At 38.3% G+C, this 24,975-nt stretch overlaps 1 protein-coding gene across 1 annotated transcript in view; it reads right to left on the reverse strand.

Moving 5' to 3' along the window:
• Positions 1–2,864: 2,864 nt before the first annotated feature.
• Positions 2,865–24,975, reverse strand: part of dnajc25 (DnaJ (Hsp40) homolog, subfamily C, member 25) — a 29,937-nt gene continuing 7,826 nt past the window's right edge. Inside the window, exons 2-4 of the mRNA XM_051689862.1 lie at positions 14,549–14,701; positions 8,320–8,790; positions 2,865–6,766 (exon numbers count right to left, since the gene is read on the reverse strand). Coding sequence (XP_051545822.1) covers positions 6,644–6,766; positions 8,320–8,790; positions 14,549–14,701 — 747 coding nt within the window. The 3' untranslated portion in view covers positions 2,865–6,643. The remainder of the gene's footprint in view (positions 6,767–8,319; positions 8,791–14,548; positions 14,702–24,975) is intronic.

A 24,975-nucleotide genomic window follows, 5' to 3' on the forward strand; every position in this document is an offset into this window, starting at 1 on the left:
TACACCCTCAAGTCTTTTTGGGTATGATGCAACAAGCTTTGCACACTTGGATTTGGGGATTTTCTGCCATTCTTCTCTGCAGATCCTCTCAAGCTCTGTCAGGTTGGATGGGGACTGTCGGTGGGCAGCCATTTTCAGGTCCTTCCAGAGATGTTCATTTAGGTTCTAGTCCGGGCTCTGGCTGGGCCACTCAAGGACATTCACAGAGTTGTCCCTAAGCCACTCTTGCATTGTCTTGGCTATGTGCTTAGGGTCATTTTCCTTAGGGTCATTCAGCCAAGTCTGAGGTTCTGAGAGCTCTGAACCAAGTTTTCATTAACGATATCTCTGTATTTTGCTGCATTCAGCTTTCCTTCAACCCTGACCAGTCCCCCAGTCCCTGCCGCTGAAAAACACCCCCACCCCCTCTGTTTCTCAGAGTCTGAGAGTCCTTTAGGTGCTTTTATGCAAATTCCAAGCAGGCTTTCATGTGTCTTGCACTGAGGAGAGGCTTCCGTCTTGCCACTCTGCCATAAAGCCCAGATTGGTGGAGTGTTGCAGTGATGGTTGTCCTTCTGCAAGTTTCTCCCATCTCCACACATGATCTCTGGAGCTCAACCAGAGTGACCATCGGGTTCTTGGTCACCTCTCTTACCAAGGACATTCTCCCCCAATTGCTCAGTTTGTGCCACGCGGCAGCTCTAGGAAGAGTCCTGGTTGTTACAGACTTCCATTTAAGAATTATGGAGGCCACTGTGCTCTTGGGAACCTTCAATGCAGCTAAAAAATGTTTGTAGCCTTCCCCAGATCTGTGCCTCGACACAATCCTGTCTCTGCGCTGATATGCATTTTCAGTTGTGAGGCCTTATAAAGACAGGTGTCTGCCTTTCCAAATCATGCCCAATCAATTGAATTTTCCACAGGTGGACTCCAATTAAAGTGTAGAAACATCTCAAAGATGATCCAGAGAAATGGAATGCACCTGAGCTAAATGTCAATTGTCATAGCAAATGGTCTGTGTGATATTTCAGTTTTTCTTTTTAATTTCCAAATTTATGAAAAATCTGTTTTTTCTTTGTCATTATGGGGTACTGAGTGTAGACTGATGTGAACAAAATAATAATTTAAAGCATTTTTAGCATAAAGACCTTTTCAGACCAAACTCAACACGATAATGAAAGGCGAATTGTTGGCGAATGGCCCTTTCCCATAGAAAGCTAAGCGAATGACCGCCATTATCACATTCACACCATTACAATAGGTGGTGCTAATTGACAAGCAATTTTACCCCAGTACGGTTGGTGGCTCAGCGAACCTTTTGAGCTGGTCTGCCCTCCGCCCATGACGGTCCAGATCGAAAAAAGAAAATTGATTTCTCTGCAAGCTGCAGAAGTGATGAAGCATTTGTTGTTGAGTTACTCAACGAGAAACTTCGCAAACTGTCACAAATTTTTCTATTTCAGTTCACCGTGCTGGACAAGTTGACTGGCAATATTATGTTTACACACTCTGAGAAATAATCAAGTGTAAAAAAAATCATATTAATGGTTAAAACATGCTATTATTTGAAGAGTGATTATATAACACTGCTGATATGTTAAGTATTTATGTATGTTAAGTAAAAAAAAATTTATTCACTGCGTAATGCACAAATATAATGACTGTTGTAACAGATGTTGTCAGTTTTAACTACTGATTGTATCTTCATGAATGTGTATCTAGATTTGCTCAAAACATGTTACTAATTAAATGTGACTGCATTTAAACGGCATGGGTCTACACAATGCAAGAAATACAACACCTCACCCAACAAACCATCTTCAGTCTGACCCATTATTAGTTGCTAGTACTTGCCAATGACAGCTGTTAATGACTATTAACAACTGCACAGAAATAAAAATTGAGTAGACAATACCACATTACTGCATTTTGATACAAAGACATACAGTGCACTGCAAGTCACAGCATTAATTAATATTAACAGCAATATCATTTACATGTAAAGAGAACCCATAGGAGAAAAAACTGTTTCTGTTTTTAAGGCATTTGATGCCAATGCAACACACATCCTCACTGCTTCAGCGTTTAATGTCGGTGGTCAAAACAGCTTTCTATGCTGATCATCTAAACCATCACACAGGCCATAAAAAAGAAACAAGATCATGCATTCAAACTCTGACTAACCAAAACTCTATAAACTAAAACTTATCATATTCACTTACCAAAATCCAAATCACCCCCAATACTCATCCCCACCGTCTTTTGTCTCTCTCTCAAAGCCAAAATTTGTAGGTTCAAAAATGAACTGCTCTTGATTTGGAGATACACTTGAAAACATTCTCTCCCCATCACTATCACCTCTAAAGCCTGACAGCTGGGCTTTGCCCCCTGCCTATTTTCTTCTTTTCCATTAGACTGTCTACTTTCTCCCTTAGATGTTTCACAGGCTTTTTCTCCCTCTCTGTTTCCCTGTCTTCCTCCCACTCCAGCCCCTCCGCTCTCCCTGTCTCTTTTTCCTCTCCCATAATTACTGTATGTCACTTATTTTGCCTCCCTCCCCACGGTCTAACCTACCCTCCCCTCCTAAACCGACCTTTGCTTCCAAAGAAGGTACAAGCTTCCCTCCATCTTGAAATACTTGCCCCTGCTCCGCCATCATCATTTCCACAAAACCTTCTAAAATTTCTTCTGTCATTTTATCAGCTACCACCTCTTCCTTTTCTAATAAAGAAAAGCAGCCAATAAGTGCCCAACATAGATGGGAACTCCTTCAATACTGTTAAAAAAGCATCCCAGGGTAATACCTCAAGAAGTTGGTTTAGAAAATGTCAAGAATACATGTCTGCAAATTCTAGGCAATGGTGACTACTGTGAAGATGCTAAAATATAACACAGTTTTAATTTATTTTGGATTTTGTTTAGTCACAACATAATTCCCATAGTTCCATTTATGTTATTCCATAGTTTTGATGACTTTACTATTATTCTAAAATGTGGAGGGGGAAAAAATTCTTCAGATCAAAAGACTTTTAAGATCATGAGAAACATTTCAGTCAAGTGTTTCAAAACTTTTGACCGGTAGTGTATATATATGTATGTATGTATGTGTGTGTGTGTATAATATATATAATATATCTATTGTGTATTCTATATATACTTTTTGCTTTTCAATATTTATTTTTTATTCAATTTTAATTATTTTTTAAAAGTCTTGTTGCTGTTTTTGTATTGTTTTGTACTGGAAGCTCCTGTCACCAAGACAAATTCCTTGTATGTGTAAGCATACATGGCAATAAAGCTCATTCTGATTCTAATGTATTTAAAGTCCATCCTGGATTAGCTGCAGAAGTTCACATAGATGCATTGTCCTTTGTTAGTTGGCGGATGAAGGCTTTTGTTGGCAATTAATTGATAGTCTATGTATTCCATTTCAAGAGTGTAGTCCATCAGTAGACAAAGGTGAGGCAGGCAGAGATCAATGAGGTGCATCGCAGTTCAAACAGCAGGTCATTTGGTGAGGTTCGTTGGGGTCCATCCTAAGTCCAAGTTTCAGGCATTGGCATATGAAGTATCCGATGTCTTACAGTTGGAGTTGGCATCAGTTCATCCTCTAAAGTCCATCATAAAAGACTGAAGTGATGTCTGGCTAGTACCGGCTGTAGTTTGTCTTCATCACTCAGTGACACATAGCAGTGGAGTCTGACACCAAGCAGGAACAGAGCCGGATCTGGTAACCTCAGGATATGAATCCCAAGGTTGAGACAGGGAAACAAATAGTATAATATTAGAATAGATGCCATTCAATTTATTGCAGGTATAGATTATGAGAATTGTGTCTGGTTCCGGCAGACCAAAGCAGCCTAATTTTGAGTTGCTGGATAAATTAGGTGTATTCCTGGCTAAACAGATCTTAAATAGAGTCTTTAGTCTAGACTTAAAGTCAGTTTAACTATGTAGTTAACAGAATTTTAGGGTCATAGCAATTTCTAGTGATTCCATTTGCTCATAGGACTTTTAATGAGTACTATATTCACTGCCTGAGTAAAAATCCTACAAAATCCTTTTATGCTGTATGTCAATTTTAAATATGACATTTGATAACTTTTAAATAATTTGTTGCACATAATAGTATATTACCATAGCTATAGATCATGAAATTAAACATTTCTTTTTCGGTGTTTTTCAGTTAGCTTACATATGGCATATCTGCTACAGAATTACTGAACCACAATATTACAAAATATTTTACATATTTACACACCTTACAATCTTTTATGACCATCAGCAATTAGGATGGAAAAACCATTGTGTCCTGATCGGTTACCCCCTGGGGACACTATTTTATGAGCGGACACAACTGATCATGACACCAGGACGTCTGGCCACCCAATCTAATTAAATTATAAACAAATAATTTTGCTGCCCAAAATTTTTTGACTTTTTATTTTGCATTTAAAAAAAAAAAAAACTGTAATAGAACATATTTTAAGCTGCTCGTCAACGCTTTTAAAATACAAAATCAATAATAAATAGGTGCGGTTTACCCGTTTAGAGTTGCTGTCTGCTTTAGCAATAAAAAATTTATTCTCGACAATTTAAAAAGTTAGTTAATTCATCAAGGAGTACCTTGAGTAAATGTCAAATTGGATTCCCTCCAAATTGTTGCACATCTGATCACATTTTCACCTAATTTATAAAAATATACATCAAAATGAAAGTCCAATTTTTGCTTGTTTTAGTAGATTTTAAGATAGCATTTGATTCAATCTGGCGTGAAGGATTCTACTTAAAACTTATTGACAACAGTGTAGGGGAAAAAGCATATCAAATCAATGTACAGCCAGGCAATGTGCTGTTAAAAATGGCAATAAAAGAACCAAAAAATAAATAAAAATTCAGCAGCATGGAGACAAAGCTGAATAGGGTAGGGCTTATATTCTAGCTCTATGTAAATCAATTGACACAAATAACTGAACAATCTCCCATTCATGGTCTCATTCTACATGGTATAGAGAGATAAACTGTCTCCTCTACACAGATGACCTGGTTCTCCTGTCGCCCACTAAAGAAGGGCTACAGCAGAGCCTGGCAGTACTGGAGAATTACTGTCAGACCTGGGCCCTGACAGTAACCATTAAAAACTTTATAAACTTCCAAAAGCGATCCAGATCTCATGGACTAACAAACACATTTTCATTATCAAATAGAAACATTGAAATCACAAAAAACATACACTTACCTTGGACTAAAAATCAGTTCTACAGATGATTTAGCTTTGGCTGTGAATTAACTCAAAGAGAAAACAAAAAGGGCTTTTGATGCAATTACATTATATGGCAGTGAGGTCTGGGGTCCATCTATAAAATCTGACTTGTTAAACTGGGAAAAACATCTCACTGAAACACTACATTTGGAATTTAGCAAAATAATTATTCATGTCCAAAGAAAAGCCCCAGATAATGGATGCAGGGCAGAATTAGGCCAATACCCTACCTTTTGAACATTCAAAAACATTCAAATTCTGGAAGCAACTAAAAACATATGACCCCAAGATATACTATTATAAAGCCCTTAAATACCAAGAGCTGAGCTTAGTAAAAAGTCCTCTCTACCACCTTATCCCGAGACTGACTGAACTCACACCTGAGGAGATCAGCCAGTCTCAGGACAACCTCACACTCACAAACATTCGGTCTAACCAAATTATACACAAAGAAAAGGGAAAACACAGGTATATCATGTACTGGACAAACACCATTAAAACTCAACACAAATTGGAATGCTATTTGCCATTAAATCAAGAGTACACAATTGCAAACTGTCTGACCACAGTAATTGACAAAGTTAAGAAAAGCACTGACAATGTACAGAGATGGCCTGCTGCAGACAGACCTGGCTGCTCCGCAAAGACAGACTGTGCTCCCAATGGAACTTGGGAGTGATTGAAACAGAGCTGCACTTTCTCACAGAATGCCCTAAATACCAATCATTTAGAAACAAATATTATCAAAATTGACAATATATCCTCTGACTTCAATGAATGTACCCCAACACAAAAATTTTATTTTTTATTTTTTTTATTCTAGGTGAAAAAGAACGATGTGCAAATATAGCTGCAAGATGTTTTGTATCCTGTAATACCCTGAGGGACCACCAGAATTAAAAGCATAATATATTAATGTAAAGATGTATTTCTTTATAGCTATTACTGTTTTCATGTTGTAGACCTTGTTCAGTTTTATTGTTATAGTTCAGTTTGTTATTCTTGTTCTGTTTTTCTGTATTATTGCTTTGGTAATACAAACATTTTGTCATACCAATAAAGCACATTGAATTGAACTGAGAGAGCTCCAGTATTTAAAATAAACAGTTTGCAAATGGGTTTCTGTTGCATGTGATCAAAATTCCACTTTATTTGATTATTTTATGATTTGAACACAGGACCGGCCTCAATATTTCCTCTTATACCATTACAGCAAAGTCAAATGACCCTTCATATGTACAAACAGCTCTTAATTTAGTGCCTTGCATCTTAAAAGGCATCCTTATAAATCACATGCACATTTTCGGTCCATTGTAAACAGAGCTGTACGTATTCACGCACAAGTAACTCAGGCTGTTTGAAGTGCATCTGTGATGAAGTGCATCTATAATGTGCGTGAGGTCAGTCGTCAACAAAAGTGATGCGGCCAGGTCCCTCGCTCTTCATCCAGCGCCTGTAGCGTTTCCATCGTGAGTCTGAAGCCATCTTCATCTTCATCTCCTCCTCTTGCTCCTCTCTGTAGGCCTGTCACACACACACAAAGAATGATCAGTCAGGTCAGGTAGAGTCTGGCTTAACAAACATAACAGGTGCTTATATAATGAACGGATGTGAATCACTGATGGATCATTGACTTAAAGACCCCATAAAATCAAACTTTATCAAACTTAAAATCAAAGTTTTGTTGATTTTAGATGTCTTTAAGTCTATAATATACCAATGTACTTAAATGTAAAAAAAGAAAAGTAAAAAAAAAGTTTTAGTTTTAGATTATTCATTTAAAATTTACAGTCTCTATTGGGAATAGGAACGCAGTCTGCGTTTCGTACTTCCTTCGCAGAGCAATTCCAAGGGAGAACATTCATGGCAGAATGGCTATAGTGGCATTGCAAAAAGAATAATAAAACAATTATTTAAATTTTTTTATATATATATATAAAAAACTGAACATTTTTGAGTACAATTACTATATATATATATATATATATATATATATATATATATATATATATATATATATATATATATATAGTAATTGTACTCAAAAATGTTTTTTGGAGGACCACCCCTTTAGCTATCCAAAGTTCTCTGAGTGTAGGGTAAAGTCTTAAAATGGAATAGGGCATAGTGATGATTACTTAAAATGTACACTAGAACTTTCCAAGCTGTGAGTTAGCTGCGATAGAAGAGGCTGGAGATTGTTTATTTTTCAACAAATGGATTGTGCTGTGCACTACTATTGCAACTGTTTCTCAGATGATTCTGGATCGATCCACAAAAAAAAAAAAAAAAAAAAAAAAAAAAAAAAAACACTACTATTTTTTTTTATCACTTTTTAAATACTTTTTAACTATAAACCATTGCTTCCGGTTGCAGCAGTATACGAATTCACGAGAGCACCCAGTTCACATGGTCTCTCGTGCGACAAATTCACGTTGGCATGTTACAGATGTAATCTCACGTTTTTTCATTTGAGACATCCAGGATAAGCACACAAACGCACTATTGTGAGTAAACAAACAGATACAAATACAGATCTTAACCAAACCAACAAAGCTTATGTACAGCGTTCCTCCTACGTAAACAGCACTGTTCTTCCGGGTGTGTCACATGTGCGTCAGTTCTCACCTGAACATCACACGCACATACTGCTACTGACTGGAAGCATTGCTTTAGAGTTAAACAGTACTTAAATATTGATCTTTTTCCCACCAAATGCGATCGCTTTAGAAGACATTAACCTCTGGAGTCGTATGGATGACGTTTATGCTGACTGTCTGTTCTTTTTGGAGCTTCAAAAGTCTGATCACCATCCACTTGCATTTTAAGGACCTACTGAGCAAAGATAATTTTTCTTCAAATGTGTTCTGCTGAAGAAAGAAAATTATCTCGGATCATACACACTTGGGATGGCATGAGGGTGAGTAAATGAGATAATTTTCATTTTTGGGTGAACTAACCCTTTAATATTTACACACATTTGTAAACATCTCCTGTATATATCATAAGTCAAAAGTACAGCAAACTGCGGAATAAGTGCTACAAAATTAAAGAAACCTCCTCCAGTTCAAACTGACCTCAAAGTTTTGTTTGATCCAGAGCTGCTTCTTCAGAAAAGTGTCTATCAGGTTATTGTCCAGACTATCAAACTGAGCCTGCGACATCTTCATGTTCTTGCGTATAATGTAAAGTTTCTCCTTGTCCCCGTACTCCTCCCTACGGATGGTGAAACGGTAAAACCACGAACAGTTCCATGCCATGTAGGCGAACAGATAGTAGGGGAACAGAATGATTTTACACAAGAGGATATCAGATATGTTGGGCTTCTGATAGCCCCCCTTGATATCTATCTTGTTCTTGATGATGTCTCTGATGATCTGCTCCTCTTCCTCACGGATCTCCTCTTTGGATCGCCGGTTCTTGCCCTTCTCTTTGGTTTTGTTCAGAAGACCTTGCTGCTTGGCCAGTTCAGTGGCCTGGATGCGATACCTGGGAACAGTCATCAGGTAATTGATGGCTTCCGTGTAGCTGCTCCACCAGCTGTAATACTAAATACAGAAAACAGATAAACATCTGTTTATAAAATGGACAGTTCTTTTTCTAAAATTTGAGACATGTATGAAGCTGGTATAAAATTGCCAATACACACACACACACCTAAACATCAATTCTATACTGATGTTCCTAGTTGCAAACCATTTAAACTAGGGCTGGGTATTAATGGTATCGATTCGTTTCCAATTCACAAGCTCTTGATTCGGTTTAATTCTGATTTTGATTCAATATAGATTCATATGGGTATATTTCTGTTACAATATTAATTTCGCTTACATATGAAAGAAATTCTCTCTCAACAAATGCTCTAGATTATAAAGGGACCCTCTAACCTTCCAAGTAAACCTTCTAGGTACAGTTCGAAAATATAAATTTAAACATCATCATATTTGGTCACATTTTAGCTTTTGAAAAATGTTCAAATTCAGTCTTTTCCATCAATAAATATAGAGGCTTGCCACAGAGAAAAAGACTGACCTTGGGATTTGAGAATCAATTTAGAAATCATTCAAACGAAGATTGCAATGCTTTGGAAAATCAATATTTTTACCCAGTCCTAATTTGAAACAGCCTACATTTAAGTTGAAGGTTAAATCACAAATATAATATTAATTATAAAATATAATAATAATAATAATAATAATAATAATAATTAATAAATAAATATTATTATTAATAGTTTTGTCAGTCGATAATTTAAAAAAATTACTTGCATGATATGCAGATTAATTAAATTAAATCAAATAATTGCATATCAATATTTGGTGAAATAGCGGGTAGAGCATTTTCACAAGTGACACTGCTTTAAAGTGTCTTTTTGCTGCTCCTCTTTTGGGGCTTTTCCACTGCACGGTACAGCTCAACTCGACTCTTTTGGGGGTTTTCCACTGTGGATAGCACCTGGTACCGGATACTTTTTTTAGTACCACCTCGGTCGAGGTTCCAAGCGAGCCGAGCCGATACTAAATGTGACGTCAAAAACCTGCAGATCACTGATTGGTCAGAGAGAATCATCACTACCAGCATCACTGGATTTGTGACACGGGACATCAACTCACTAGTTTTAAAATTAGCAACAGCGACAGCAATATCATTTGTTCACGCCACTTTCGAATTGTAAAAAGAAATGGCTGTGCGCAAAACCACACCGTGGTCAATAAACGAGGTGCAGACATTCCTTTCGTTAGCGATGAACGAAACGACCTGAGTCTTTCAGGAAGTGTCTCGGCTGTTGGCCGCACACGGCTACCACCGGACCTACCAACAGTGTAGGGAAAAGTTAAAAAAACATAAGTGACTACAGAACCATCAAGGACCACAACAGCTGGAGTGGTTCAAACAGAAGAAAGTGGAAGTGGTTCGAACAAATGAACGCAATCTATGGCAATAGACCAGCGAGCAATGGGAGGGAGAGTGCCCTGGACTCTGCGTTGTTGGAGTCCACGATGGAGGATGGTACGTTTTGTTACGTTAACCCTCTGGGGTCTGAGGATGTTTTGGGCCCTGGAGAAGTTTTGACATGCCTTGACATTTGTGCTTTTTTCAGTTGCTTAAAAACATATTAATGGCTAAAGTCTGATAACACTGTATTCAGCACAAACGGGGCTACAATAATATGTGAGCAACATGTATGTACACATTGTATTTTTGAGAAAATAACATTTATGCGTGGTCACTGAAATAAGGCCATATAACACATACTAAACATTTGTTCACAAGACTTTTGAGGACTGGATTTTTGTAGCCTAGAGTTTTTGCTATAAAATGATGTGAAAACAATCCTGATCACTCATTCATACAAAACAACATAGTCATTTAACTTTTGTAAGACACTTTTAGTGTTAGAAAGGCCATATGCGAGGAGGCGTGGATGATCATGAATATTGATGTGATTCACACCTGAGGAGACAAAGACTCCTCCCCTGAGAGAGAATGAATGTTTGTATAAATTCACAAAATTTAAGTTAAAAGAAGTAATCTGACAATACATTTTTTTTACATAAAGACTTTACTTTAGACCTACACTACCATTTAAAAGTTTTAGATCTGTAAGATTTTTTAATGTTTTTAAAATAAGTCTCTTCTGCTCACCAAGGCTGCATTTATTTGATCCAAAATACAGCAAAAACAATGATTTGTGAAATATTTTTACAATTTAAAATAACTTTTCTATTTGAATATATTGTCAAATGAAATTTATTCCTGTGATCAAAGCTGAATTTTCAGCATCATTACTGCAGTCTTCAGTGTCACATGATCCTTCAGAAATCATTCTAATATGCTGATTTTCTAATATGGGCATATTTACAGCACATTTTACACATTTACACCCGAACAGCTATTTGCAAGCACAAGCTTCGTTGATGATAATGAGGCAGCATAAACACTAGTTAAAATATAATCTAAACATTCATATTATTTTTATATCATATTACATATCATATTTATATCATACAGCATACAATTTAAATACCTGCTTTAGCCAAAACAACATTTAAATGTAACGAAAACTTGCCTATTAGGACATATTTCAAATGTCAATACTCTGAATCCTGGCTGGCAAGTCTGGAAATAGTCCAACTACTAAAATATGTACGTTTATATAAAATAGCATGTCAACTAATGTAAGTAAAACCAAATGACTTACTCATCCGAAATTGTATCCTCGTCGGATTCCCACTCTTCCTCACTATCTAGGACCATCTGTAGTGCTTCCTCACCTGTGTAGTGTGCCATCTTCCAAACGTGCAGAAAAGTGAATGAACTTTGTTTTTTAAGGCATTGTTGGGGGTGTTTACCATTTGCATTGATCGCATATTACCGTATGATTAGCGCGCTCTGCTGGTGGGTGTGATCTCATTAGAGATAATCAGCTGAGCCAGGAGAAACTGTACATCGCTTTGTTTCATAGAGATTACATTGCAGGAGAATATTTGTTTTAAATTTGAATTGTTTTATTTAAAAGTAGATGTTTTAAGCTTTCTTTAGACATATGTTTCATGTTTGTGTGATAAATATTCGCGGAGTTTCAGTTCATTTTCGTGACGTGTTTCAGAAAGATGCTCGAGGAGACAGAGATAGCTGAAAGCGCACCCTGTTTATTTTCTTTATTTTACAAAAGCACAAGGTTTTGTTGTTATTGTGAGTGTACACAAATAAAAGTAGACCCTTTATAGTCTCTAATGATGTCTTACACTTATCTGTGTGCCCAAAAATGACAGAGTATTTTAAGTTGTTTCCGCTGTTATGCGGAAAAAATCCAGCAGGATGCGCCGGCGCGTCCATCGACCCCAGAGGGTTAACTCTATATTCTATAAGCTCTATAAGCGTCACTTTATCTAGTTGACCAGCTACTGGAAAGCTTGCTTCTAAAACAACCAGGCCAATTTAACTGATACACTTGTGTAAAATCACCATGCAACAACTGCTTTATGCAGCACAATGAGCTAGTAGCTAACAGCTACCGGTAGTGTTATTGTTTATGGTCAGTAATGTTTGTGTTGCGTTTAAGATGATGTCACGGCAGTAGAGGCTGCGCAACTATGGCGATCAGCCTATAATCCCACCCACGTTGAGGCGGCACTAAACTGCAGTGGAAAAGCAAGCTCAGAAAAGTAAAGCAAGCAGAGTCGAGTCAAACCATAACGTGCAGTGGAAAATTGCCATTTGAATGTGCGCACAGGCCTGAACACAGAATGGATCAGCTGTGTTCCTCCTTGACAGCTGTCTGGAAACTTTAAACTTTGAACAGCCAGTTGAATTGGCTTATACACAGAAGAGTCAGAGTTATGTTCAAGTTGGTATTTGCAATGAGCCATAACACCATAAAAAAGTAGGACAGATTACATATAATCTTTATTTGACATTCATAAATTATTGAATGGCAAAAACATAATTTTAATCATAGCACAATGACATACAATTATTTGGCTTCTTGATACCCCAGGGCAACATCTTTGTTCCTTTTTTAGTGCGTGCGAGTAGGTCTGTTTGTGTGAATTTAAAAAACAGGTAAACGTTTTTGGAAACTTTATCGTTTTGTTGCTTAATTGTGTCATTAAGGTTGTAAAGGCTATGCTTTGCTATTATGGTTTAAATGTGCTTGATTTTCATATCAAATATTTTGGCCATTTTTTTAATACATTCATTAATACAGTGGGTTTTGAACAATCATTGGGCTGGAAATCATCATGCTAATCTTGCAACAGTGGTGTGGTGTTGAGGTGTTGGATGAGAGAAGACGACAGTGGAATGGCATCTGTGCAGAGCCCTTCTGGTCTGTGCATCTAAAGCAAAGCCAAGTTATATTACAAAGCAATAACTGCCATATTTTGATTCATACTGAATTCTACTCTATTTGTATCTGGTCCTTGTTGGAGACATGCAAACCAACAGACGAGGATCTGCTTTTAATGGTGGAAAGAAAATGCGAAGCGAACTCGGAAGCTGATCAGACCAGTGTGTGTTTGTGTGTTAAAGGGTTAGTTCACCCAAAATGAAAATTCTCTCATAATTTACTCACCCTCATGCCATCCCAGATGTGTATGACTTTCTTTCATCTGCTGAACACAAACGAAGATCAAATATTTAAGTCCTTTTTCCTTCACTTTCTCCTTCTGTTTTTTTTTATTTTTTAATTTTTTTATTTCACATTCTTTGTCATATGGATTATTTTTATGCTCCCTTTCTGTGGATTTTGGCACCCATTCACTTCCATTGTTTGGAACTACAGAGCGGAAATATTCTTCTAAAAATCCTTATTTGTGTTCTGCAGAAGAAAGTAAGTCATACACATCTGGGATGCCAGGAGGGTGAGTAAATCATGAGAGAATTTTCATTTTTGGGTGAACTATCCCTTTAAATCTCTCAACACCGGCAGAGCACATTTTAATAAAAAGCCAACTTTCACCACTTCTTTTTCTGAATAATAACGTGAAATCATAAAAATGTGATAGCCTTTATGTAGACAGAGAATTTATATATGTGCATTACCTCATGACTTCAGTATTGGTTTCTATGTAAAATCTGGGTGAGAGCAAATATTTGTAAATCTTTTTTCTGTTTTCCAATTTTATTAATACATATTAATTAAATTTTTTCCCAAAAAGAAAAGCATAGTCTGGTTCTTATTTTTAATTATGAGTAATCGGGTACTCGTTTTTTGTGGGTTAGAGTACATGACTACAAAATTACTTGAAAATGCCTATCCCTAGTTTGTAACTTTAAAAAAAACGCATCTCGAAACCTCTGATCAGCTGTCAGTTTGTTGCCTGTTCAACTGGGGGTTACCTGCATAGCTGAAGTTGCGCTGGCCTCCCCCTGCTGACTGTGACTCGCAAAAACAAGAAGGTGATACTTCAAGCTCAAATTGCCCCATTGGTAGGAATATTCCTTATGATGGAAGTTACGTATGGTCAGGGGGCATGACTTAACGACAGCCATAATTATTAATAAGGCTAATCATTTAATAAATATTGTTGACTTATTAATTGCTGTTTCCACCATTTTACAGTGTTTTTACAATGATCAAGGGCTTTGCAACATGAATGACACCCCTTAACCTTTGTAAAATCACTGTAACACATGGCTTATTGCTTTAGTGTGTTTGTTAAGTGGGTGGAAATGGACAATAATTTTCAAATCACACAAAGCTTCAAATGATAAATAAATACCAATCAAATTAATCATTCTAGAAATAATTTATTCAAACACAGAGCACTGTATGCTCAGCAGGATGAGGGCTGTACTTACCTGAAACACTGAGATTGCACAAACAGTTACGAGAATCACTATCCTTACGTCCACTTTGGGAGCAAGTCTTCTCCTGTAGTAGGTGTAATAGTGACTGTAGTATTCCTCTGGGTGGTCCAGCATGTAGTCATAGTCCTTCCGTAACTCTTCATCCTAAAAGTCACAACATTGATCATAATCAAAAAAAGAGGTGAAAAGTAACGAATTACAACTACTCGTTACAGTACTTAAGTACATTTCTCACATTATTCTACTATTTTGAGTATACATACATTTTAGTACTTTTACTTGTTGATTAAAAAAATTAAGGATTCAACTTTGCTACATATATTTTCAACCACAATTAAAGTTAAAAAAAAAAAAAAGAAAAGAAAAAGAAAATCTTTTGTGATCCTTTAGAAATCTACAGAGAATGCTGTACTTTAAAGCGCTATGGAGGAAGTCAACTATCTTAAATGGCTAGACAACCTCAACATCCTAAATAGCATCGACAAAGAAAAGAGGCAACACTGCCATGCACCAACACGAAATACGAGGCTCTTCAAACTACATAACATCACACTTAATAAAAAATTTTAACAATTTTACTGTGGTTACCAGTTCTCAAAGTAGGCCGGTGGTCACCAGAGCAGAGTACAGATAATTATGAGCAATGCTTTACACAGTTGTCACAGCAGCTTTCATAAACTGCCAGCGGTACTCTTCTCTCTTTTCTGCCTACTAGACAATAACTGTAAAACTGTAATCTTATGCATACTTCATCTTATTCAGAAAAGGAACTGTTCATTAAGATACGACTGGACTGTCTGGCTTGTTTAACCAATGATCACACTGAACTTGGTTTTAAAGGTACATTTAAACTGTATTAAACATGTTAATACAGTGTAGTTTTACAAACATGCAGGAATATCTTGTTTACATGCAGCTATTTGTCTCCAACAAAATACCTTTACAAAAGATACAATGCCACAAACTTTTCAGGTTCTTTAACCCTTATGCACTGTTCATCATTAAATCACATTCCAGTTGTTCCCGGTCAAAAGTGACCAAAAACAATAAACATGTAATTTTTTTAATTATGAAAGAAATGTAACAACTCTAAATTAAATCATGTAAAAGCACTAAAGTTGTGCATTTTTTGGTATTTAGACATTTTTTTCCTAATTTATTTACCTATATGACCTTGAGCTTGAAAATTGACTTTTTTTACTTTTTATGAATATTTTCTCAAATACTGAACCAATTCTCATAAATTGTGTACCGTTTGAAAGCTTAAAGTCTCAAGAATCAAACTATGCTGTCCATTTAAAAAAAACAATAATGGTGTAGATGGTGTAAGAAATGACAGTATTCTGCCCTAAAATATGAGTTCCACTTGACATGATCTCTGAATGCTCATCATTTAAAAGGCTTGATTATTATGAAACCAAAGAAACATTTACAACTTGGTGCTGTCACAACACAGGGGGGTCCCAACCTGACCAAATGGTCATCATCAATTGTAGAATGGGCCATGGAGAACCATCTCAGACAAATGGGGTGCCTGAGCTTAATTAACATACAGACCATATCTTTTAGGGATTTTAATTATCATGAAGAGCACAACTTCATATACGTTGTGGGCGGTAAACTATTTCACAAACTGGTTTAAAAGGTTTGAGTTTATAATGTTTGTTGTTCAGTCTCCGCTGAATCCAAGGTGCCACATGCACTTTGTCACTGCTACATTGCAATAAAGACTTCAGCATCTTCAACCAAAGACCAAGACGTCTGTTCCTTCCTTTTTGTGTTTTATTTTTCTACATTGGCGAGCCACCCAGCGAGGGATTTCCACGTGCAAAAAAAAAATACAATTATAATTGGGGAAAGTTAAGAATTGCGGTTTTCTTCTTTTATGCTGTTTTTGTTTTAGGTTATCCCCTCATTTAAAAAAAATCTGGAAAATAAATTAAAGACAGAGACAATTTCAGCTTTATTCAGTGTAGCGGGAGGAGTTTTATTAAGTCTTAAGCCTAATTCTTTACAATTATGTTAAGATTCTAAAGGAATTGAATCAGCCAGAAGAAGTGTGGTGGCAGATTTGTATCGGAATTATACGTGGAGGTATTGCAAGGGGGGGGCACGGAAGACTGACCTGTTCTCAAATCTCATTCACTTTCACACATTCAACAAAAATAATTTCTTTTCATCTGCCTTTTCTCCTGCCTTGTTTAAACTTGCGCCTAGCACTGCAGCGCATACTGCATGCGCAGCTCTTGACAGCCCAAAGCGTTGATGTCAGGTGCACTCATGTAAACAAGGTAATTCTTGCGTGCGCCAGATTCAAATGAGTGACGATGTGAATTAACACTTAAATTTCGGTCTGTTCCTCACACAACACTATCATATGGCTTCAGAAGAATTGAAATCTAAGGCACGAGTGTTATGGACAACTTTAATGGTGCTTTTATGTGCGCTTTCAGAGCTTGGACAGCCACAAACATGATCTTCTCGTCCCTAAATCTTGTGTTTCATGGATGAAAAAAGAAATACTGATTTTGAACGACAAGGGTGAGTAAGTGACGGCAGAAAGGTCAGTTTTTATTACAGTTTATCAGTATCATTAATCAGGTACAAATTATTGTCCAGTGGTCCTGACCACTACCAAAAGCATGTAAACGGCACTGTCACGTGATACTTATTACTTTTTTCACAGTTACAGTCACAAAAGTTTTACTTGCTTCAAAGGGGGGCGTGACCTGAAAACGTTTAGAACCACTGCCATAAAGAGTGTTTGTTAGTGAAGTTGAACTTAGAGGCCCAACGGAGTGGAGCGAAGCACAGGAGCTATGAATAGTTAGACTTATGAATATCTTAAAGTAACTAGATAGCATATAGTCAGTGAAGGAATAATTGCAAATAACCTATTGAATTATCTGCAAAGGTATTTAAGAATGGATGAACTGATTGTGGAATACATCGCCAAGCACAGCTCACAGGGAATGTTTGATAGGATAGAGAACGTAGTGGATTAACCCTACGAGTGGGCTACATCCCAGTTCAAAAATTATCCTAAGATGCCTAAAAGCAAAGAAGGAAAGTTGGCTAATGCACTTCAAGCTTTTTTGCATCATGCAAAGTAACTAAGAAAAGATTGGAAGAAGGCAGAAAATGAAGGCAGAAAACAAGATGCTTCATACTCAAATCAGTGACAGTGTTATGTCTGTGAGAAACTACCAAGCTGATGAGATTATTTTGAAGGAACAAATTGTGAAACTAAGACAAGAAATAGCACATTCTGAGTCAAAGAATGAGTCTTTTAGGTATTTACTTCAAAATACGTTGTTTTGGGGGCCCTGGTTAGCTCAGCGAATGTTGACGCTGACTACCACCCCTGGAGTCGCAAGTTCGAATCCAGGGCATGCCGAGTGACTCCAGCCAGGTCTCCTAAGCAACCAAAATTGGCCCAGTTGCAAGGGAGGGTAGAGTCACATGGTGTAACCTCCTCGTGGTCACTATAATGTGGTTCTTACTCTCGGTGGGGCGTGTGGCGAGTTGTGCATGGATGCCGCGGAGAATAGCGTGACACTCCTCCACATGCGCTACGTCTCCGTGGTAATGCGCTCAACAAGCCACGTGATAAGATGCACGGATTTATGGTCTCAGACGCGGAGGCAACTGAGATTCGTCCTCCACAATCGGGTCACTATGCCACCACGAGGACTTAGAGCACATTGGGAATTGGGCATTCCAAATTGGGGAGAAAAAAAAGACGATGTTATGTCAGAGGCATGAATCTTCAGAGGATTCTGTGAGGTTCCGTGCATGTGGAAAGGAAGGACACACAGCAAGACAAATATTTGTTTACATGCACTTAAGAAAACGGTTTATTCCAGGGTTTTTGCAGAAAGCGGCATTCTGAAACTTCATGTAAACGAGAATGGCGATTTCCTTATGCCATTTAAGGGATTAAGAGAAAGTGGTTTAACACACCTAGGTTTCTCCCAGGAAAGCTGCTTAAGTGGCCATGTAAACACATTCTAACAGGATTTTGAGGGGTGTGCATGTGCGTGGAACAGACCAGAAAACAAACATCATAGGATGGAGCCCAACAACAAGTCAACAAAACATTTCTGTGAGTACAGTGGGAAAAGCACATACACTATAAACTATACCCATTTATAAACACCAATGTAAAATATCGACAGTCCCTCACATTTGTGTATAAGCGCTCGTACATAGACGGAATCCCAGAGTTTTACGTAAAGGGAAACCCCACTACTGAAGCACAATTCCGCTGCAGGTCGTGATAGAAAGGTAAGGAAACAAACACAGCAACAACTCTGGAATGTCTAGAAATAAAGCGAAGCAACAGAGAATAAAATAGTGATGTCTTTCTTGGATGCCATGTTTGTTATTTACACAAGCATCACAGGGAAATTATGTTGCTCTGGAGAAAGCTGCTTACTAACAGAGGGTAAAGAGTATGCAGCTTATACAGTGCACGTAAACCGGAACGCTGCTTTCACGCAATATGCCGCTTTCTCGCAATAACCCGCTTTCTAGTGTCCATGTAAACATAGTCAGTGTCACTCTGATTTAAAAAGGTAAGCAGCTTAGTATAACAATTGTGATCAATTTATGATGCTGATGTAATATGATAAAACAGTTTGTCTGATGCTGTGAATGTGTGAAGATTCTTGTGGGGAAAAGGGGGTGGCAACCTCTTCTTTTAGTACCCCTTTAGAAACAAGCACTGAGATGTTTGTCTGAAATGTGCAACCTCCTGGAGGAAGATGGTCCAATCTTGGGGAAGACCAGAAGGCCAGTAGAACCACAGGAGCCAGGGGACTCTTGAAGTACAGAGGGAACACAATCCAGAAATCAAGAGAAGACCTCTAGAGTAAAGGCTATACATTTTCACAATAATTCGATACACCCAGTTACACATTTGCTCTTTGAGGTAAAACATGGCAAAGAAGTCAAAATCCTCAGGCTCTGGAGACATTAAAACACACTTACGTGCTCAGGATGAAAGCCCCGACGGGCCTACAGACCGGGGACTCGATTTAGACGGCGTGGCGGGAGAGGAGATCCAGCGTCAGTTGTCCAACATGTCGGTGATGCTGACGAAGGTTCTTGCTGTCTTGGAGGATCTCGCTGTAATACGTCGATCGATTATAGCGATGGAAAGAAAATTCTCTGAGTTAGTTACAAGAGTGGCAGATGCTGAGAAACAAATCGATTATTTGGAGTCTTCGGAGAGGGAATCATCCGCTAATCCGCCCACGACCAAAGTTGATTTGGAATGGGTTCTTGAAAAGCTTGAAGATCTTAAGAATAGAAGCCGCAGGAATAACGTTCGAATAGTTGGAATTCCTGAGCATGAGGAGGGCAGAGATACGGTGAAATTCCTGGACGAGCTCTTCCTGAGTCTGCTCGACATAACAGGCCACAAGCTGGAAATCGAGTGAGCTCACAGAGTCCCTGCTTGCAGATCTGCTGAGGGAGACAGGCCCCGATCAATCCTGTCCAGATTTCTGAGATCATCTGATAAAGATCTTGTGTTGCGCCAGGCGAGGAGCAAAGGAAAGCTTTCTTGGAAGAATCATAATATTTTCTTGTTCCCGGACTTTGTGAGTACGACAAGAGAGAAACGCGATCGGTTCAAGGAATGCAAGAAACTCTTGCATCAACGTAAGATCACTTTTGCATTGATGTTTCCGGCCAAGCTGAGAATAGAAGTGAAGGACGGTCGCAAAGTATTTACATGTCCCAATCAGGCAATGTCTTTTATAGAATCAATGGGTGAGTAAACCATCAGATGTTTCTCATGTGAGTGGGTCGACTCGCTGTACTTACTCTGGCTTTTGAGGAAGCTGGGCATCATTTTAGTTTCTTTCTGTGTTGGCTCTGCCTAGCAGCTGGAGTTTGTTTTGTGAATAACACTTTTCCTTAAAGAAACTTTGGCATTGACGGAAGATCACTTTTACATTGAAGTTCCCGGCCAGTTTGGGAGTGGACACTACGGATGACCGCAAAATATCGACATGCTGTTCACACAAAGGATGTCTTTTATAAAGTTGACGGATTGAGTAAGTCATGGTATATACTTTTATGCGGCCTCCGAGTGAATTGACTTGATCATCCGGGGAAACGGAATGCCGGATTTGTTTCTTTTTGTGTTGGTACCGCCTAGCGACTGGAGTTTGTTCTGTTGAATAACACTCCTTTGGAACAGCTGGGGATTAATCTTTCATTCTTCGTGCTTATGCCTCCTGCTGGCTGGAGTTTGTTGTTTTGAGTATTTTTACGGGAAACTGGAATTATTACGTCATCTGCTGAACTCATAACAGCTGGCTCACTGATCATTCGTCTGTCCGAGGAATCTGAATGGTTTTATATCGGCTGGAATTTGTTTTGTGGAGGATCACACCTTTGAGACAGTTCTGTAAATGAATCTAAATGTTCTTTGTGTTCATTCTGCCTATTGGCTGGGGTTTATTTTACAAAGTATTCTTTGTTATGTAATTTTGCCTCACAAATTTGTAGGCAAAATTGTGCATTCCGATGGCAAAGCTGTCGTGGGGGCTCGTGGGCGTTCATCAACCTTTTGACTTTAGAGGGATCGTCGACGGTTGGCACTGTCGTGCGCAGGGTTAATGCGCACGTTTTTCTTTTTTCTCTTTGTTTTGTTCGGGGGGAAGTTCGGGATTTGATTGTTTCACTAATGGGGAATGTGGTCTGTATTATTTTATTTTTGACACACAATTTATTTTTTCTACTATATCAAAATGTCAATTGTTAAAATGAGTGGATTGTCTCTCTTCACATGGAATGTAAATGGGTTGGGGCACCGAATAAAAAGGAAGGTTATTACTTTTCTTAAACGTAAGAAATATGATATAGTCTTTCCCCGCAGGAAGCTGAAAAATTTGGGAAGAAATGGGGTGGGCATGTTTTTTTTTAGTGCTGGCTCAAGTAAGAGCAAGGTAGTCATTATATTGGTAAATAAGCATCTACAATTCAAATGTCTCAAACAGATTAAAGATACATTAGGAAGAGTCATTATTGTTTGAGCAGAAATTCAGGGGCAAAGGTTTATTTTGGCTAATATTTACGCACCTAATGCTGATGACCAGGGCTTTTTTTTAGATCTTGAAGGGAAGTTGCAAGCCGCTGGCACTCCTCATGATATAATATTGGGAGGAGACTTTAATCTATTGATGGACTCAGTCCTTGATCATAGTGACACAAAAGTGTGTAAGCCCCCCTAGAGCAACATTGACGCTTCACAGGATGTGTAAAAATCTTGGTCTTACAGATATTTGGAGACTTCTGAACCCATCTGGTAGGGGCTATACATTTTTTTCATCAGTCCATAAGATTTATTCTAGAATAGATTTTTTTTTTTTTTATGTCTAAGTCCCTCATTTCACCTGTTGTTGATTGCTCAGTTGGAAACATCTTAGTCTCAGATCATGCCCTGGTGAGTTTAGAGGTGTTGCCACATATAGAGAAAAAGAAATCATATAGTTGGCGCTTTAATGTATCCCTTTTGCAAAATCCTGATTTTCCAACAAATGTTAAAGACTGAAATCAATGTTTATATGAAGACCAACTGGTCCTCAGTATCCTCTGTGGCTTGGGATTTGGCATTTAAGGCGGTTCTTAGGGGTCGGGTCATACAGTATGCCTCATTCATAAAAAAATCCAAAGCACGAGAATTCGTGGAGTTGGAAGGAAATATTGAGTGCAGAGGCAGAGCTGAAGCGCTGTTTGTAGTCTGATGGCCTCAGAGAATTGAAATATAGATATAATACTATTTTGTCGCGGAAAGTGGAGTTTTGGTTATTCAGGGCAAGACAGTCATACTTTGAGTTGGGGGACAAAGCAGGAAAACTTTTGGCTAGACATATAAAGCAGAGAGAGTCTTTTTCTACCATTCCCTCAGTGAAATCTGCTGGTGGTGAAATATTTACCTCGGCCATTGATATTAATAATGCTTTTAAAGAATTCTACCTTGATCTCTATAGTTCCACGTCTTCGTCTACTGATGAAGATATTAGAAACTTTGTGGAACCATTAGAACTCCCTAAATTGACGACTGAGCAAAAAATTTTTCTTGATTCTGAGATAACCTTGGAGGAGCTTGATGAGGTAATTAAGGCCCTGCCTACAGGCAAGTCTCCGGGGCCTGACAGCTTTGCCGCTCAGTTTTTCAAATCTTATGCTACAGAACTGGCTCCACTTTTGTTAGAAGTTTATATGGAATCATTAAAAAATGGAAAGCTCCCGCCAACCATGACACAAGCCCGGATCAGTCTGATTCTTAAAAAGGACAAAGATCCAAGCGAGTGTAAAAGTTACCGTCCAATTTCCCTGATCCAGTTAGATGTAAAAACTTTGTCAAAAATTCTGGCTAACCGATTAAATAAAGTTATGACATCACTTATACATATAGATCAGGTGGGGTTTATTTGGGGCCGTAGCTCTTCTGATAACATTAGGCGTTTCATCAATATCATGTGGTCAAGTAGCGAATGATCAATCTCCGGTCGCTGCCATCTCACTTGACGCCGAAAAGGTGTTTGATATGGTAGAATGGGATTATCTTTTTAAGATTTTGGAAATGTATGGGTTTGGGAGTACTTTTATTGGTCGGATTAAGTTACTTTACAGACACCCTGTAGCAGCGGTACTAACAAATGGACTAATTTCAGATTATTTTACTCTGGATAGGGGCACCTGGCAGGGTTGCCCTCTATCCCCATTATTGTTCTGTCTTACTCTGGAACCATTAGCAGCCGTGACAAGAAAGGAGGATGAATTTCCAGGGGTGATTTTGGGAGGTGTGGCGCATAAGCTTCTGCTTTACGCAGACGATATTTTATTATTCGTCTCCGACCACACTAGATCTATGCCTTGCCTCCACAGAATTATTAATTCCTTTTCTAAGTTCTCAGGATACAAAGTCAATTGGTCTAAATCCGAAGCTTTGGCTTTGACAGCGTACTGTCCAGTAACGGCCTTCCAGCCGGGCCCCTTCCAGTGGCCCAAACAGGGCATTAAGTATTTGGGAATTTTATTCCCATCAAATTTGTCTGATTTAGTCAGAGTTAATTTTGATCCCTTAATAAAAAGGTTTTCGAATGATGTGGATATGTGGGCTTCATTACACTTATCGATGATTGGGAAGGTTAATGTAATTAAAATGAATTGTATTCCAAACTTCAACTACCTGTTACAATCTCTCCCTATAGATGTCCCCCCCTCTTATTTCAGGCAATTTGATAGCATAGCGAAGTCCTTCATATGGAATGGTAAGCGTGCCAGTTTAAATTTCAATAAGTTACATAGGCCGATGGACAATGGTGGGCTAGGCCTACCCAAGATTTTGTTTTATTATTATGCATTCGGTCTCAGACATTTGGCTCATTGGTCGCTTCCACCTGAAAGAGCCCTTCCCTGGTTTTGCAATTGAACAAGAACTTCTTGCCCCTATTTTGCCATTGCAAAGCCTTTCCATCAAACTAACCAGAGAAGTTAAATCACACCCCGTTATTTCATATTTGCACTCAGTATGGACAAAAGTGTCCAGAGTGTTTAATTAGGAATTTATCTACATGTTGCCTCGAGCCTATGGCTAAACCCCGAACTATGCATTAATAAGTCCCCTTTTTTTTGGTCTGAGTGGATTGCGAGGGGGGTTAATACACTCGGTTATCTTTATGAGAGTGGTGTGATGAGATCCTTTGAAAATTTGGTTCAATATTTTGGGATCCCAGATCTCAGTTTTTTAGGTATATTCAGCTATGACACTTGCTCTGTACTATTTTTGGGAATAGCATACACCCCCTAGAGCGGCGGATACTGTGGGAGAGGTGATCTATGCTTTTGGAAAAGGCCATGAGGCATCATTGTATTACTCCTTATTAATTCAGAGTCTGGGGGACGGAGTCTCAACCACTCTCAAAAGATTATGGGAGAGGGATTTAGACCTGGAATTGGAAGAGGGAGAATGGGCTAGGATTTTTAAAAAACATAAAAACTGCATCTAGAGATGCAAGGGTGCGCCTTATACAATTCAAGATTTTACATCGGTTCTATTGGACCCCCTCTAAATTGTATAGGCTTGGTCTTAAAGACACACCCACCTGCTGGAAATGCCAATCAGAGTATGGAGATTTAACCCATGTCTTTTGGGGGTGTGTTGAAATTCACAAGTTTTGGTTAAAGGTGCAGAGTCTGGTATGCGAGGTGATAGGTATTCAGGTATTATTCTGCCCGAGACTCTTGGGTGATGGGGCAAGTCCCGTCTTTCACCGGACCATGTCTATGTGTTAATTTTACTCATCAAAAATTTATGCTTTTGAGTAAGTAGCCTAGAAAATAACTGCTTTAGACTAGGTATGCCATTTTTTTAATCTGCTGATTAACAAGTCTAT

This window comes from Myxocyprinus asiaticus, chromosome 4 (assembly GCF_019703515.2).
Source record: "Myxocyprinus asiaticus isolate MX2 ecotype Aquarium Trade chromosome 4, UBuf_Myxa_2, whole genome shotgun sequence".
Lineage (NCBI taxonomy): Eukaryota > Metazoa > Chordata > Actinopteri > Cypriniformes > Catostomidae > Myxocyprinus > Myxocyprinus asiaticus.